At 42.8% G+C, this 17,500-nt stretch overlaps 1 protein-coding gene, 1 non-coding gene and 1 pseudogene across 3 annotated transcripts in view; 1 reads left to right on the top strand and 2 right to left on the bottom strand.

Annotated features, from left to right (window-relative positions):
- Nucleotides 1-2,805, top strand: part of LOC143291130 (neuronal acetylcholine receptor subunit alpha-7-like) — a 33,156-nt gene extending 30,351 nt beyond the window's left edge. The window contains exon 8 of the mRNA XM_076600776.1: nt 2,000-2,805. Coding sequence (XP_076456891.1) covers nt 2,000-2,403 — 404 coding nt within the window. The 3' untranslated portion in view covers nt 2,404-2,805. The remainder of the gene's footprint in view (nt 1-1,999) is intronic.
- A 3,908-nt stretch (nt 2,806-6,713) lies between these two features.
- The window catches only part of LOC143278044 (uncharacterized), a 21,788-nt pseudogene continuing 11,001 nt past the window's right edge, over nt 6,714-17,500 (bottom strand). Inside the window, exons 6-8 of the transcript XR_013053822.1 lie at nt 16,897-17,018; nt 11,460-11,674; nt 6,714-9,732 (exon numbers count right to left, since the gene is read on the bottom strand). The product of XR_013053822.1 is annotated as an uncharacterized LOC143278044 (transcript). The remainder of the gene's footprint in view (nt 9,733-11,459; nt 11,675-16,896; nt 17,019-17,500) is intronic.
- Trnak-uuu (transfer RNA lysine (anticodon UUU)) lies at nt 8,970-9,042 on the bottom strand. Its single transcript has one exon. It is a non-coding gene; the product is annotated as a tRNA-Lys (tRNA).

Raw genomic sequence — 17,500 nt, 5'->3', positions numbered from 1 at the left:
CTTCTTCTTCTTCTTCTTCTTCTTCTTCTTCTTCGTCCGTGGGTTGCAACCTTCCCACGTTCCCTCGTATGTACACGAGTGGGCTTTTCCGTGTATGACCGTTTTCACCCCGCCATGTAGGCAGCCATACTCCGTTATCGGGGGTGTGCATGCTGGGTATGTTCTTGTTTCCATAACCCACTGAACGCTGACATGGATTGCAGGATCTTTAACGTGCGTTTTTGTTCTTCTGCTTGCGTATACACACGAAGGGGGTTCAGGCACAAGCACGTCTGCACATATGTTGACCTTGGAGATCGGAAAAATCTCCACCCTTTATCCACTAGACGCCGTTACCGAGATTCGAACCGGGGACCCTCAGATTGAAAGTCTAACGCTTTAGCCACTTGGCTATTGTGCCCGTCTGTTGCTAGGTTTCAGTATTTGTTTGTTTGTTTGGTTGGGGTTTTTTTCATAATATTTTTCTTGCTGCCATCTTTTCGTTCCCAATTTTGTTCTAGCATCATAAGAAACCATCCCATTAGTGATACTATGTAAATATATATTCATTCGATCACGTGTTCTTGCAAATGTTGCGTCTTTTGGGTTTGTTTGTTGTTGTTTTTTTAACTTGTTTTTTTTCCTTCTTTGGGTTTCCAATTTTGTCCAGCATTATAAGAAACCATCCTCTTAGTGATTCAATACTAATGCATAATATTCATTCGAAAACGTGTCACTGCCAGGTTTGTTGCGGGTTTTGGTTTGTTTGGATTTTTTAAAAACTTTGTTTAGATTCCATCTTCGTGTTTTCAATTTTGTTCCAGCATCATAAGAAATCGTCCTGTTGTGATTCTGTACTAATACATATTCATTCGATCACGTGTCCATGCCAGGTTTGTTGTGTGATTTGGTGTGCTTCTTTTTTTTTTTCTTTTTTTGTTTTTTTTTTCATCCTTTCGTTCCCAATTTTGTTCTAGCAACATAAGAAATCACCCCATTAGTAATTCTTTACTAATACGTAATGTTCATTCGATCACGTGTCCTTGGTAGGTCTGTTGCGTGTTTTGGGTACTTTGTATAACATTTTTCATTCCATTTTTTCGATCCCATTTTTGTTCTAGCGTCATAAGAGATAATCCTGTCAGTGATTATTTACTGATACATATTTATTCAGCCGAGTTGCCCATTGGTAGGTCTTTTGCGTGTGTTGTTTTTATAATTTCTTTTTTTTTTCATCTTTGGGTTTCCAATTTTTCTATAGTATCATAACAAACCATCCCGTGAGTGATAACATGGTAATATGTTTTACATTCTGAGGTAATGTACAGTGATGAATTTTCCTTTTTAAATATTGGAGGCGTATGTACATAAACTAAACCAGGACAAACATTTTTCATGTCGTTTGTTTTCATTTCACTTCACGTATGACAGAGTTCCTGAGTTCTCTCTCTCTCTCTCTCTCTGTCTCCTCTCTCTCCCCTCTCTCTCTCTCTCCCCTCTCTCTCTCTCCCCTCTCTCTCTCTCTCTCCCCTCTCTCTCTCTCCCCCTCTCTCTCTCTCTCTCCTCTCTCTCTCTCCTCTCTCTCTCCCTCTCTCTCTCTTTCCTCTCTCTCTCCTCTCTCTCCCTCTCTCTCTCTCTCCTCTCTCTCTCTCCTCTCTCTTCTCTCTCTCTCCTCTCTCTCCTCTCTCTCCTCTCTCTCTCCTCTCTCTCTCTCCTCTCTCTCTCCTCTCTCTCTCTCTCTCCTCTCTCTCTCCTCTCTCTCTCTCCCTCTCTCCTCTCTCTCTCTCTCCCTCTCTCTCTCGCGTGCTCACTCGCTTCCACTGTCACTCAGTCTCTGTCCATCTCTTGTGTCATACATTTATTTATCTATTTATCCATTCATTCTTTCTTTCGTTCGTTCGTTCATTTATTTATTCATCATTTCAAAAAATATTCATTTTATTTTTGTCCTCGTAAAATAAAATAAAAGCAATCGTTTCGCCCCCTCCCCCCACCCTCTGCCTTTCTTTTTCTGTGCCAGAGGTGTACATCATCCTGGTGCTGTCGTTCTGCGGGCTGTCTGTGGGCTACAGTATCATCAGCCTGGCACTCTACTTCCACCAGGAGGATGTTCCCGTGCCCCTCTGGTTGACCCGCTTCACCCTCTGGGTCAACCGCCGGGCCCTCCGCTCTCAACCCAACAAGGTAGGGGCTGAGGCAGGAGGGGACCAAGGCTTGCAGGTGCAGGACCTGGACAAGGTACCCCCCACTAAGGGCAAGTGGAGCGAGGCGCAGTCTCCCCCGGGAGCAGAGGGCGGCGAGGTGGGTGAGATGACGTGGAAGAAGGCCGCCTTAGCCATGGACAGCGTGGTGTTCAAGGCGTACTTTGTCGTCACCACTCTCTTCACCATCATCTTCCTGGGCGTCATGGGCTCCTTCTATTAAGTCACGGGATTATGGTGTAGCATGCGTAAGGACTGCGAGGGGGTTGTGTGAGCGAACTTAGCAGCACTGAGTTTGCTTATTATAAAGAATGTTTCCAACTCCACAGTTCTTCTTCTTCTTCTTCTTCTTCTTCTTCTTCTTCTTCCACTTAACGACCAACAATAGTATGTTGATGAAAATTGTCGTGTTGTGGGAGGTTGCTGTTGGGCACAATTTAGCTGGGCTACCGAGGGATGTTCTGTTAACTGATAGGGGAGATGGGGCGCAGTCTACTGGTGTGTTCGCATCTCCAGCTAGGCCAACCCGGCTACCGTAGCACTCCCCGGGAATACACCCGACCGGCACAGCCCTAACCTTCTACGACACTACTTACCAGTGGGGGAAAAAGAAAAAAAAAGTGGGGGTGGGTGGACTTGCTAGCTGGTGGGGGTAGGGGGGGGGCCTAAACAGAGGTATTGGAGGGTAGTGGGGAGGGGGGGGGTGAGTCTACTCTGTTGTGTCACAGGCAGGGGGCGAGTCTAGACTTGAAGCAGTCCAGCGACTCGGCTGTGACAACCTCCTGGGGCAGTGTATTCCATTCCGGGATAGTACGGGGAAAGAAAGACATCTGTCTGTACTGCTTCCTGCAGGCAGGTATGTCGTAGTTGCAGGTGTATTTCCTGGAGCTCAGCCTGCTGTCGTGTCGTGAAGGTGTTGGTGGACAGACTGAGTTAAATTCCATATACGAAGGAACATTCTTAACTCTAAGCAAACTTTGCGCTACAAAGATCGCCTCATGCAAACCGACCCAGGACTTTGATGACGATTTTCTTCTTGTCCTGTTTTGTCTATGACTGTAGTGTATTGTGACATGTTTCAAATGTTTAACCCTTTCACCGCCAGTCAATTTAGAGTACAAAATTCCCTTGTGGTATAATCACAGAAAAGACAGTGGCTAAGAATAGCTGGGGATTTCCCCTTCGATGTATAGAAAATATGGCCTGTCCTACCACCGAACATTAAGAGCAGTAGGTTCATGGATAACAGACCAATGAATGGTCACCTTTCAGTGACATGGGTCCTCTACCACGCTTGTGCATAAATGCGAGCATGGCGGTGAAAGGGTTAAACCGAATAGCGCTGGCGACGACTGAAAGATATGTACCCTGTGAGAAAACAACAAGAAGAACAACAACAACAACGGAATTTAACCCAATTAATAAAAGTCACAGGTCTTTGGGAACACTGAAAAAAAAAAGTCAGTCCCACATTAAAAAGAAAACAAATTTAACTCGGCTGACAAAGTCACAGTTATTTGCCAACACTAAAAGCTATGTCAGTGCCTCATGAGAGGAAAAAAAACAAAGCAGATTTGACCCGTTAGACAATGTCACAGTTCTTTGGCAGCATTGAAAGTTATGTCAGTCCCGTATGAGTACAAACGAATTCAATCCCCTTGACAAAAAAAATCACAGTTCTGTAATAAGGGGGATACGTGCGGAAATTGAAAAAGGTAACTCCGAATGGTGTGAAAAACCGAACAAATGTTCTGCTTCGCTCTGTCTTATACTGACATAGTGTTTTGTTTGGACTGGCGAGATAAGCCAGGAATAAAACGATGAGTGCTGAGCAAGTAATTTGAAACACACACGAACGTTACCTCATTGTCGTGAGTTCTTTTATCAATGTGGGAGAAACTCCGAATACAAAGCATATGTCTTACTGTCTGATGTTATCAAAGATGCTCTCGTTTTCTTGTGCTCGATCCATTTAAATCGACACAAGTGGCATCCAGTTCATAATCCCATTCCCTCTTGTGCTCAATCTGTTCAAAGGTATTACATGCTCCATGTGTGATTTTTCGGGTGAGTCAGTACATAGAGCAAACATATATGTCAGTCAGAGCAGAAGTGAAGATGCACGTGAATGGAAGCTGTTTGTGTGTCTGGCATCACTTGATCACACTTCTGGACAGCAGTGTTTGTCCATCATAGGTTGTTTCCTGTTCACAATGTGATCCTTTACAGCTCAACTGCTTCTTCTTCTTATGCGTTCGTGGGCTTCAACTCCCACATTCACTCGTATGCACACGAGTGGGCTTTTACGTGTGTGACCGTTTATACCCCGCCATGTAGGCAGCCATACTCCGTTTTCGGGTGTGTGCATGCTGGGTATGTTCTTGATTCCATAACCCACCGAACGCTGACATGGATTACAGGATCTTTAACGTGCGTATTTCCTGTTCGAATGTGATCCTTTACAGCTCAGCTGCTTAAGCACCAAGCTCACAATCGTCATGTTGCCATGTAGTTCGAATCATGGGCGCCCACAATGATATCTGGCAATGTCCCTACCATCTTAATTCATGTGTTTTCGGGCTGGTGATGTCAGTGTGGAATGCCGACCCTCCCACTGTGCCTGGATGGTCATGTCACCTGAGGTGAGTTTCGGCAAGAAACATGAATGTCACTGACCTGTTCGAAATCACCTTGCCCGTGTTGACCACAAGGGAGACTGGCGAAATGGCCAGCGCACGTGCCATGCCTCGTTCAAAAGGATCGCACGAGTGCGTGGAACGGTCCGACATGAGCCTTTAACTGTGACGTTTTCGTGTGTGTTTCAACGAGTTGTGGTGACACCACCGATGAATGCAAACAGATTTTTGCGGTCCACTTTTTGTTTGTTTGTTTGTTTGTTTGCTTGTTTTTAACTCAGGCGTGTCCTGCGAATGACATTGTTCCACCATTCTTTCCTAAATCCTTCACACGGATCACCAGTTATAGATGTGGGAACGCACAGTTCAAATCAGTGGTCGCAACTATCTAACGAGACTTGCACACACACACACACACACACACACACACACACACACACACACACACACACACGCACGCACACACACAAACACACGCGCGCACGAACGCACACACACATTTGTTTTTAAAATGATTTTTCTAACTGACTGGTTTGCCAGGTTAACAAATAGATAGTTGCAACGTTGTTGTTTTTATTTGTTTTGTTTTTTTGCTGTTGTTGTTTTTCTAGTGTTTTTTGTTGTTGTTTTTTTTGTTGTTGTTTTTTGTCTTTTCCTTCTTCTTTTTTAATTTCTTTCTTCTTTGCAGATGTTTTGACATTGTTTTATTGTTAAAAAAAAAAAAGCAATACAGGTCTTCAAAGACAAAACCATGTGTCAAAATGATATATTTTGGATCGCTCCAGTTGTACGCATTGTAATCACTCAGTATTTTTGGTTTGTACTGTAATGGAGTGTTATGGATGTCATACTATTTGATGATTGTTAAGTTTATGCTAAATGTGATTAATACCTGTTATGGTGTGTTTTACTGCGGTACTTGATGTTTGATAAAATGTGATCACACCTTGCGTGTCTTGTGCACACAATCTACTTTTCACAGTGGATTTCTAGAAACGTATTGCATTGTATTGTATTGTATGTTTTTTTTTGTTTGCTTTTTTTTTTCTCAAGGCCTGACTAAGCGCGTTGGGTTACGCTGCTGGTCAGGCATCTGCTTGGCAGATGTGGTGTAGCGTATATGGATTTATCCGAACGCAGTGACGCCTCCTTGAGCTACTGATACTGATACTGATACTGGTATTGTATTGTATTGTATTGTATTGTATCGTATTGTTTTGTATTGCGGCATTGTACTGTATAACACCGTCTCGTATCATATTCTTCCACGTGTTCTTCATAACAATGTTAAGTCATCTTTGATTGGCTTACGAACTGTTAGAGAAATTTCCGGTGACATTTTGATCAGTTTAAATCGTAACTGGAAGTTTTCAATTGTCTTTTCTTTGCACATTGTTGTAGGATTCTTAGCACCCATTTTGAATTTCTCTGTGCATTTTTTTTTTATCTGTGGTAGACGTACAAACTAGGTTATTTTTGTCCTTCAGTGAGCTCGTATGTATTTGGTTTGTTTGTGGGGTTTTTTTCCTTATAATTTACACTTATGATGGTGGATTTTTAGAGAAAAAATTGAAATAAAGTACTACACACTATGCATTCCTATGTCTTCAGAAAACTCACACACACACACACACACACACACACTCTCTCTCTCTCTCTCTCTCTCTCTCTGTGTCACACACACACACACACACACACACACACACATTCTCTCTCTCTCTCTCTCTCTCTCTCTCTCTCTGTCACACACACACTCCACACAGTGTGTGTGAGTGTGTGTGTGTGTGTGTGTGTGTGTGTGTGTGCGTTGGGAAGAGAGAGAGAGAGAGAGAGAGAGAGAGAGAGAGAGAGAGAGAGAGAGAGTCGTGTATAAAAGGACAAAGACGTTAAACAGAGATGCATAATTTATTTTTTCCAATCGAGAAAATCCATGAAATGGTGATCGCTCAGAGAGTACAGATAGCGCACAAAAAAGTTTCAAGGCAAAAACATAACAACAGCTAGATAAATGTATTGACACATCATTGAATGCAAAAATATAACAACAGTGATATAAAGGCATTGAAAGACCATGTTCAAGGAAAGCACATAACAACAGGAATATAAAGATACTAAAACCCTATTGAAGGTTGAAGGCAAAAATACCACAACAGGGATATAAATGCATTGACACACCATTAGGGATATAAATGTATTGACACACCATTAAGGATATCAATGTATTGACACACCATTAAGGATATCAATGTATTGACACACCATAAGGGATATCAATGTACTGACACACCATTAGGGATATCAAGGTATTGACACACCATTAAGGATATCAATGTATTGACACACCATTACGGATATAAATGCATTCACACCATTAAGGATATCAATGTACTGACACACCATTAGGGATATAAATGTATTGACACACCATTAGGGATATAAATGTATTGACACACCATTAAGGATATCAATGCATTGACACACCATTAGGGATATAAATGTATTGACACACCATTAGGGATATCAATGCATTGACACACCATTAGGGATATCAATGTATTGACACACCATTAGGGATATCAAGGTATTGACACACCATTAAGGATATCAATGTATTGACACACCATTACGGTTATAAATGCATTCACACCATTAAGGATATCAATGTACTGACACACCATTAGGGATATCAATGCATTGACACACCATTAGGGATATCAATGCATTGACACACCATTAGGGATATCAATGTATTTACACACCATTAGGGATATCAATGTATTGACACACCATTAAGGATATCAATGTATTGACACACCATTAAGGATATCAATGTATTGACACACCATTAGGGATATCAATGTGTTGATATACCATTAGGGATATAAATGTGTTAACACACCATTAGGGATATCAATGTATTGACACACCATTAGGGATATCAATGTACTGACACACCATTAAGGATATAAATGTGTTGATACACCATTAGGGATATAAATGTGTTAACACACCATCGGGGATATCAATGTATTGTCACACTATTAAGGATAGAAATGTGTTGACACACCATTAGGGGATATCAATGTATTGACACACCATTAGGGATATCAATGCATTGACACACCATTAGGGATATCAATGTATTGACACACCATTAGGGATATCAATGTATTGACACACCATTAGGGATATCAATGTGTTGATATACCATTAGGGATATAAATGTGTTAACACACCATTAGGGATATCAATGTATTGACACAACATTAGGGATATCAATGTACTGACACACCATTAAGGATATAAATGTGTTGATACACCATTAGGGATATAAATGTGTTAACACACCATCGGGGATATCAATGTATTGTCACACTATTAAGGATAGAAATGTGTTGACACACCATTAGGGGATATCAATGTATTGACACACCATTAGGGATATCAATGCATTGACACACCATTAGGGATATCAATGCATTGACACACCATTAGGGATATCAATGTATTGACACACCATTAGGGATATCAATGTATTGAAACACCATTAAGGATATCAATGTATTGACACACCATTAGGGATATCAATGTGTTGATATACCATTAGGGATATAAATGTGTTAACACACCATTAGGGATATCAATGTATTGACACAACATTAGGGATATCAATGTACTGACACACCATTAAGGATATAAATGTGTTGATACACCATTAGGGATATAAATGTGTTAACACACCATCGGGGATATCAATGTATTGTCACACTATTAAGGATAGAAATGTGTTGACACACCATTAGGGGATATCAATGTATTGACACACCATTAGGGATATCAATGTATTGACACACCATTAAAGATATAAAATGTGTTGACACACCATTAACATTTGAAAGGAAAGGCCAACAGCACTGGATCTATACACTGTGGAGAGAATGACATGCACGGTTATTGGCACTCCTTGTCATGGACTTAGTATGAAAAGCAGAGAAAGAGGATTCACCAGTTTCAGTTTCAGTTTCAGTAGCTCAAGGAGGCGTCACTGCGTTCGGACAAATCCATATACGCTACACCACATCTGCCAAGCATAAGCCTGACCAGCAGCAGCGTAACCCAACGCACTTAGTTCAGGCCTTGAGAAAAATCGGAGCGCCCAATAAAGGACTCGAACCCTTGACCCTCAGATTAAAAGTCTGATGTTCTACCGACTGAGCTAACCGGGATCCAGTCGGATTTACCAGCACTGGTAAATTGATACAAATGCAGATACTTTACGGTGGTGGTCGCAGCAACTCAAGCGCTCTTTTTTTTTCCTCTTTGCTGTTTTGGGTTAGTGTACGAAAAGTGATAATCGAAAATGATCTTTTCGATCATATTAGGACTGTAACGCTTATCGTTTTCTGTATTAGCGTTTTTCGTGCTAGAAACTTAATTTGTTGTTGTTGTTGTTGTTTTAAATACATTACATATTTTCAACGTGCTATGTTTAAAAGTTAAGCTTTTTGTTATGTTTCATTATAATTTCGTATACATCGTACACTATCGACTAATCAAATCTGAATTGATGTTTGAATGTAGTCTTGAAACGTTATATTAAACCTAGTTAACCTTTTTTTTCCGTTGAAAAAGCATTTCAGAATGACAAACAAGCAAGCAGTCACCCTGAAAGCATGCAAGGCATTCTATTCAGACAAAACAAAAAAAAAGCATAACCTCAGAACGGCACAAAGTACCCTGTTACAAAAGGATATTTTGCAAAGTGGAAACGAAGACAGCAACCATAGGGACAGTTTCAGTTTCAGTTTCAGTTGCTCAAGGAGGCGTCACTGCGTTCGGACAAATCCATATACGCTACACCACATCTGCCAAGCAGATGCCTGACCAGCAGCGTAACCCAACGCGCTTAGTCAGGCCTTGAGAAAAAAAAAGAAAAAAAAGAAAAGAAAAAAAGGTGAATAAATAATAGATAAGCTTACATAAATAAATAAATAAATAAATAATAATTATAATATAAACAGGTAGAAGTAATAACAATAATAATAATAAAATAATAATAGTAAATAAATAAATAAATAAATAAGACAACAATGATGATAAATAAGCAAATAAATGTAAAACATGAAGACACACATTCACACATACACCCACACATGCTGTTGTTCATAGGGACAGGTAAGTTCAAGCTAGTAAACACTGTGGAGTCACTGTAGCTTAAGTCCAGATTTCTTTTCTTTTTTTTTCTTCTTCTTCTTTTTTTTCTGCTAACATGATCTGCACCATTTTAGTAGCCTAACTTCCACTCCGCTCATTCCGAGTCCCCTGTTCACAGCCACACAGTCTCAGTGCTGGCAGTCCACAGGGAACCATCGATATTTCTTAGGTTGCCAGTAGGCCACACGCTACTGGAGACCCTGCACTTCCGCTGAAAATTCTAGATTTCTGTCCTCTGTCATATCTCGGAACGTGATGACAGATGCACATACAACAAATCAGTGCACCAGAATAGCAGTAGCACATATCGCGGAGGGTTCTAGTGCGGCGAGGAACGTTACATCATCAACAACAAAGAAGCACATTCACTTTTCCATCCTGTAAACACACACACACACACACACACACACACACACACACACACACACACACACACACACACACACACACAGATACATAACATGAACTTTTTTTTCTTTTTTTTTTACACTAATATTCACATGCATTCCCTTTCCTTTATACACTACTTTACTCCTTTCCGTCTAAAAACACTTATAGTGAATAGACGTTAAACTGAAGAAAACACACGGGCGCACACACACACACACACACACACACACACACACGCACACACACACACACACACACACACACACACACACACACACACACACACACACACACACACACACACACACACACACACACACACACACACACACACACACACACACACACACACAGAACTGGAAACCAGTGCTGTTTGGAGTCGTCCACAGATAGATCAACTTTAAAGATCCAGAGCAAAAGAAAACACAACAACATGAGACTTCCTCATACATGCGATAGCTCGGTTTGTTCATGCAGAGCTACCTTCTGTTTAACATACACACACATATGATAGTCAGTCGTGTCCGACTATGACCATCAGAACAGCAGAGGAGGCAACTGCTGTTCCGACTATTCGGGTTAGAATTTGATTATAGTGGAGAGTTGTCTTGCCCAAGTTACATCCCCACTCTCTCGGCCATGAGGGTTTTAGGACAGTCGGTGTTGGGATGGTTCCCAAAGGCCAACTAGCCCACAAGGCTGCAGCACTAAGAGCCAGTGCAATTTTGCCTCCTAGTTTGAGAGCCATAGTACTTCACAAAAGACTAAGCTGTAAATGATTTCCCATTGACTGGAGAAACCATTGATAACACAGCTCTCACTTTGCTGTTGGCCAAATGAGTAAACTCGTGGATAATATTTGGAGAGAAGCTGGGGTTAGAGGGAAGGGGTATATGTTTGAAAAAAAAAGAAAAAAAAAGCACGGGTGAAACAAAGACAAGTTCTGGGTTTCTTCAGCGTCTCTGATATGAAACATGATAGAAACGTACCCCCCCCCCCCCCCACCCCTCCCCCACCCCCCCAAAAAAAATCTACCTACGGCATAAACCTAATGGGGGGCGTTGTAGACGGTGCGTGCCGGGCTGGTCAGCCCGATGTAGACGGGGTTCTTGGCAGGTCGCGAGGACGCGGGTGGTGAGGTAGGAGATGAACCCCTCAGGCGAGAAGTGCAACCCGGCGGCACTGACGATGTTCTCATAGGCCTCTGCCTCACGTTCATACTGCGTCAGGATGGCAGAGGCTTCCGACTTGGCCCTGTGAGATAGGAGAGGACACGACATTGAACAGGCAGAATATTGATTAAATACACACGTCAAAGATCCTGTATACCTCTATCCGCCACTATCTCTCAACCGATGCAACCAAGACACTTGTATGCTCTCTGGTTCTCTCAAGATTGGATTACTGCAACTCTCTTTTGGCCGGCCTTCCCAAATACCTGTTAGACAGACTCCAACGAATTCAGAATAACGCTGCCAGACTCATTTGCAGAGCTTCTAAATTTGACCATGTTTCTCCTCTCCTTCAGTCTCTCCACTGGTTGCCTGTTTCTGATCGAATAGACTATAAGCTATCCACTCTGACCTTTTCCGCAGTCAACGGATCTGGCCCAAAGTATCTTTCTGAACTCATCCATATCTATACCCCGTCTCGCCAGCTCCGTTCTTCTTCTGATACTCGACTTCTCAGGATACCTCACGTCAGAAGTAAGACCTATGGACACAGATCGTTTTCTTTTCAATCGCCAAAGACGTGGAACAAGCTCCCTGATAACCTCCGTCATTCTGATTCCCTCGCATCTTTTAAATCTCGTCTCAAAACTCACCTTTTCCCTCAGCAATAAGTTCAATTGTGGCAGGTCCACAACTACATGCATGTATATGAATGTGTATCGTGTGTGCGTGTGTTTATGTAAGTTTGTGCCTGCCTGTGTGTGCGTATGTGTTAGGGTAGCTGTTAGATACACATGCATGTTAATATGTATGTATGCAGTGTGTGTGTGTGTGTGCGTGCGTGCGTGCGTGTGTGTGTGTGTGTGTGTGTGTGTGTGTGTGTGTGTGTGTGTGTGGTCACATTTTGGTGTGTGTATGTAACATAGATAATATAATGTTTTATGTTATCAAAAGCGTTTTTGTAAAGCACCTAGAGCAGATTTCTGGATAGTGTGCTATATAAGTATCCATTATTATTATTATTATTATTATTATACCATGTCAGCGTTCGGTGGGTTATGGAAACAAGAACATGAAGCCAGCATGGACACCCCTGAAAACGGAGTATGGCTGCGTATATGGCGGGGTGAAAACGGTCATACACGTGAGAGCTCACTCGTGTACATAAGAGTGAACGAAGGAACGAACGAAGAAGAAGAAGAGAATATGAACTTTGTGGTGTGGTCTGCTGTTGTATTGTATTATGTGGTGTTGTGTTGTTTGGTTATTGTGGTGTTGTGTTGTGTGCTATTGTATTGTCCTTTTGTATTAAGTAGTGTTGTATTGTGTCGTGTCGTTTCTGTATTGTATAGCGTGGCGTGGTGTTGTACTGAATTGCATTGTGTGGTGTGGTAAAGTGTTGCAATGTGTTGTGCAGTGTCGTTTGGTGTGGTATTGTATCTAATGTGTTTTATTGCAGCATATTTTTTGTGCTGCGTTCCGTTGTGTTGGGTTGTATGGTACGATGATGGTGATGATATGGATACTTATATAGCGCCAGTCCTCGGTTGGAGACCAAGCTCTAAGCGCTTTACAAACACGGGGTCATTTACACAACAGGCTGCCTTCTTGGGTAGAGCCGACTGACAGCTGCCATTGGGCGCTCATCATTCGTTTACTGTGTTATTCAATCAGATATCAGTCACGCACACAAACACACTCATACAGACATGAAACATTATCATGTATATGACAGTTTTGTTTTTTTATTTACCCCCACCATATACATCTCTTTGGAATCCGAACGCCCCACATCGCCTTTGGCCTCTCTAACTTCCAAAGCCCATCGAAATTTTACCTCCAGTTGTCTTCAAGTCCAAAGCGCCCCAAAAGACTACATCACTCCAGGTCCTGATATTCTAAGCGTGACTTGATGAGTTCAGCGTGAGTTGAGATCAGAAATACGCCGACGGGTACTTGACGACCTTGACGTTATCTACATGGCGTTCAGGGTGACGTGCTCCGCCTAGCATGTCTGGTGATAATGCAGTGTTGACGTCGTCAGAACGGTCGGAATCAGAACAAGCACCGCTGAACGCTATGGAAAGTGACCATGCAGCGACGCAGGGTCTACTCTGGTGTGGGTCCCTACTAAGGCGACCTGATACTGACAAAGCCCTGTGGACCGCCAGCACCGGAAACTGTGCCTGACTGTCGCTGTGGATGGGAGACTGGGGAGGGGTGTGTGTGCGAGGGATGTACCTGACATTTGATGGCTTATGTATGGCCCAGCCCACCGCAAAGAGCTGACTAGCAACCCGCCAGCTTTAACGCCGGTTGAAAAAAAAAAAAAATGTTAAGTTAAAATGTCTGTTAAAACAATGTTTAAAAGGTCAGTTCAACCACATTTCGCTCAGTCCACGAAAAAAAGAAGAGAGAAAGTATTCAATTTTAAAGTACTGAAAATAATGCAAAACATTTTTTTTTTTTTTTTTTTTTTTGGGGGGGGGGAGATATCAGAAGTTGCTTATAAGTTCTGGAAATGAGCGGGACAGACTCAGCATCCAATGAAGGTCCTTTTCTAATTTTATGCTTTTTCCTTTTTCCTTCCATCATCATTTTCCTTCTTCCTTTCTGTATTTTTGTCTTTTCCATTTCCCTTTTTCTTCTTTTTTTCTTGTAGCCTGTCTCTTTCCCATTGACACGCTCCAGCATTTTCAAGGCCTTGCAACATATATTTGTATTTGTATTTCTCTCTTTTGTCACAACAGATTTGTCTGTGTGAAATTCGGGCTGTTCTACCCAGGGAGAGCGCGTCGCTACACGGAGAGCGCCACCTATTTATTTATTTTTTTCCTGCCTGCAGTTTTATTTGTTTTTCCTATCGATGTGGATTTTTGTACAGGATTTTGCTATGGACAAACCTTTTGTTGCCGTGGGTTCTTTTACGTGCGCTAAGTGCATGCTGCACTCGGGACCTCGGTTTATCGTCTCATCCGAATGACTAGCGTCCAGACTACCACTCAAGGTCTAGTGGAGAGGGAGGAAATATTGGCGACTGATCTGTGATTCGAACCAGCGCGCTCAGATTCTCTCGCTTCCAAGGCGGACGCGCTACCTCTAGACCATCACTCCACATATAAGCACATTCATGGTGGTTTCACGCACAATTATATTGTCTGAAAGAGGCTAAGCAAACATGGTCTCTCTCGTAGAACAGACCTGTTCACTATGGTCAGCTTCAGTCCACGTAAAACTTAAATCAAGTAATAAAAATACTGACGTCCTCCAGGCATTAGAGCAGAATATCCGGAGGGTGGGGGTGGTGGGGGACGGGGTGGGGAGCCGGGGGGGGGGGGGAGCATTCCAGTTGGAGAAGGCACAGAGAAAACAAGAAACCAATCAAAACAAGACTACACAAGTCAATGGTAACGATCATGGTCATGGTGATGATGACAGTGATGACAACGGTGATGCGTTAAAAGGTTTTGAACCTGTCTTTGTTGAAAGTAGGGGGCGATGGCGTTGAAAGATATGACTGACAATAACAAGAATGACAACAACAACAACAACAACAACTACAACAACAACAAGATCAACATCCACAACAACAGAACAACAACAACAACATCCACAACAACAATGATAACAATAACAACAACGTCAAAAACAGTGACAACAACCGCCACCAGCCACCAGCCACGTTTGATGGAAAACGATGAACTTCAGCCACGAAATATAGAAAAAAAATGTTTTAAAGGTTACAGACCCCAAAGTCTTACGGCCATCAGACCATCACCATACCGAGACGTGGCCTCGAACTTTTGGCCACTGGTGAACACTGGATCAAGTCCAATGCCTGACCTCATCGGCCAGGGCGCCTACTCATGAAATATGAAATCGGATCATTTCAGAGAAAACAATCGTTCTGAATGTCAGCTGGTCAGATGGATCCAGGCAGTGACGTTTTGCCTGTCACTGTCAATAGAAATGAGAGGCCTGACCTTTTTTTGTGAAACTCATTCTCTCTCTCTCTCTCTCTCTCTCTCTCTCTCTCTCTCTCTCTCTCTCTCTCTCTCTCACACACACACACACACACACACACACACACACACACACACTCACACACACACACACACTCACTCACACTCACACACACACACACACACACACACACACACACACACACACACACACACACACACACACACACACACACACACACACACACACACACACACACACACACACACACACACACACACACACACACACACGATTGAACAGAAGCCGCATATTACATGTGGATGGGGCTGATGACTAGATCTTTAGGTAGATGGTTGTTGATTGCACAGTTCTATTTATCATACTGGATTTGTTTTATGACCCAGCCACCCGTACCACCATGTTGAAGTGAGTGACCTCCCTCCTACATCACTGACAAGACAATCGTGCTATTCACGTTCAAGACCAATGGCTCCAGACGGACTCTAAATGTAGATAGCCCTTCGTGTACAGACGCTGGATACTGTGATACCGATTTGGGCCAAGATGGCAAATCTGTAGCCGGACCCCACAGAGAAATAGGCAGCCATACTCCGTTTTCGGGGGTGTGCATGTTGGCTATGTTCTTATTTCCATAACCCACCGAACACTGCCATGGATTACATGATCTTTAACGTGCGTAAGTGATCTTCTGCTTGCGTACACGCACGAAGCGGAATCAGGCAGAAGCAGGTCTGCACATATGTTGACCTGGGAGATCGGAAAAATCTCCACCCCTTAACCCACCAGGCGCCGTTATCGAGATTCGAACCCGGGACCCTCAGACTGAAAAATCCAACGCTCCACTCGGCTATTGCAATGGTATGGTATTATGTGGTTTATATTGTGTTGTGCTTATTATGCGAGTTCTATCTATAGCGTGGAGTTGTGTTGTTATGTGTTACTTTTTTTTGTCACAATGTTTCTCTGTGTAGAAGTCAGGCCGCTCTCAACCACCCACAACACTCCCCAGTCGCCGGAACCGAACCCTCAATCCCACAGCCTCACTCACTTTTTCCCCAGCAGGCTGGCGTGAGAGTGGGCCTTGGTTTCGGAAGACTTCAATTTTGATGCGGGTGGTTTCAGTTTGGTATCCGTCCACATATTAATCAAGCACACACACACACACACACACACACACACACACACACCGTCCAACCGTCCAACCAACTCCCTACACCACACCACACCACTCCACACCACACCACACCACACCACAGCATTCGACCACCCGCTTTAGTCCCCACCAGAACTGAACCCCCAGCTCCCAGCCAGCCTCACTTGTTTTCCAGCACCCTGGCGTCAGACTCAGCCTTGTTGCGGATTATCTCAGCGTCAGACAGCGCGGACCGACGAGCAGTCTCTGCCTCCGTGATCAGTCGGGGCCGCTCGCTCTTCGCTACCTGTAGTATATACACAGGAACAGAAATACAGGTAATAATAATAATAATAATAATAAATGCAGGCTCATATTGTGCAGTACCCCCATATCAGATGGGGCTCATCGCGCTTTACAATAAAATATTCAAATTTAAGACTAACTGACGTTAAAAAAAAATGTATAAAATCAACAGTCTGACATGACATGGGCTCAAACGTAGGCAAAAGAAGGTAGGAAGATATGAAGCGGGGAAGGAAGAAAGGAGGGAAGGAAGGAAGGGAGGAAGGAAGAAAGGAAGGAAGGAAGAATGGAAATTCGCTACCTGTCGTATACGCAGCCAAGAACAAGTATAGACAGATAGACAGACAGAGAAGTGGGAAAGAAAGAAGAAAGGAAAGGAGAGAGGTTGAAAGAAAGAAAGGAAGAGAGGATAAAGGAAGGAAGAAAGGAAGTAACGAAAGGGTAGGTAGGCAGGTATGAAGAAAGAAACTTACAGAGTAAAAT

Source organism: Babylonia areolata, chromosome 1 (assembly GCF_041734735.1).
Source record: "Babylonia areolata isolate BAREFJ2019XMU chromosome 1, ASM4173473v1, whole genome shotgun sequence".
NCBI lineage: Eukaryota > Metazoa > Mollusca > Gastropoda > Neogastropoda > Buccinidae > Babylonia > Babylonia areolata.
This window is presented reverse-complemented; position numbering and strand designations above follow the sequence as displayed.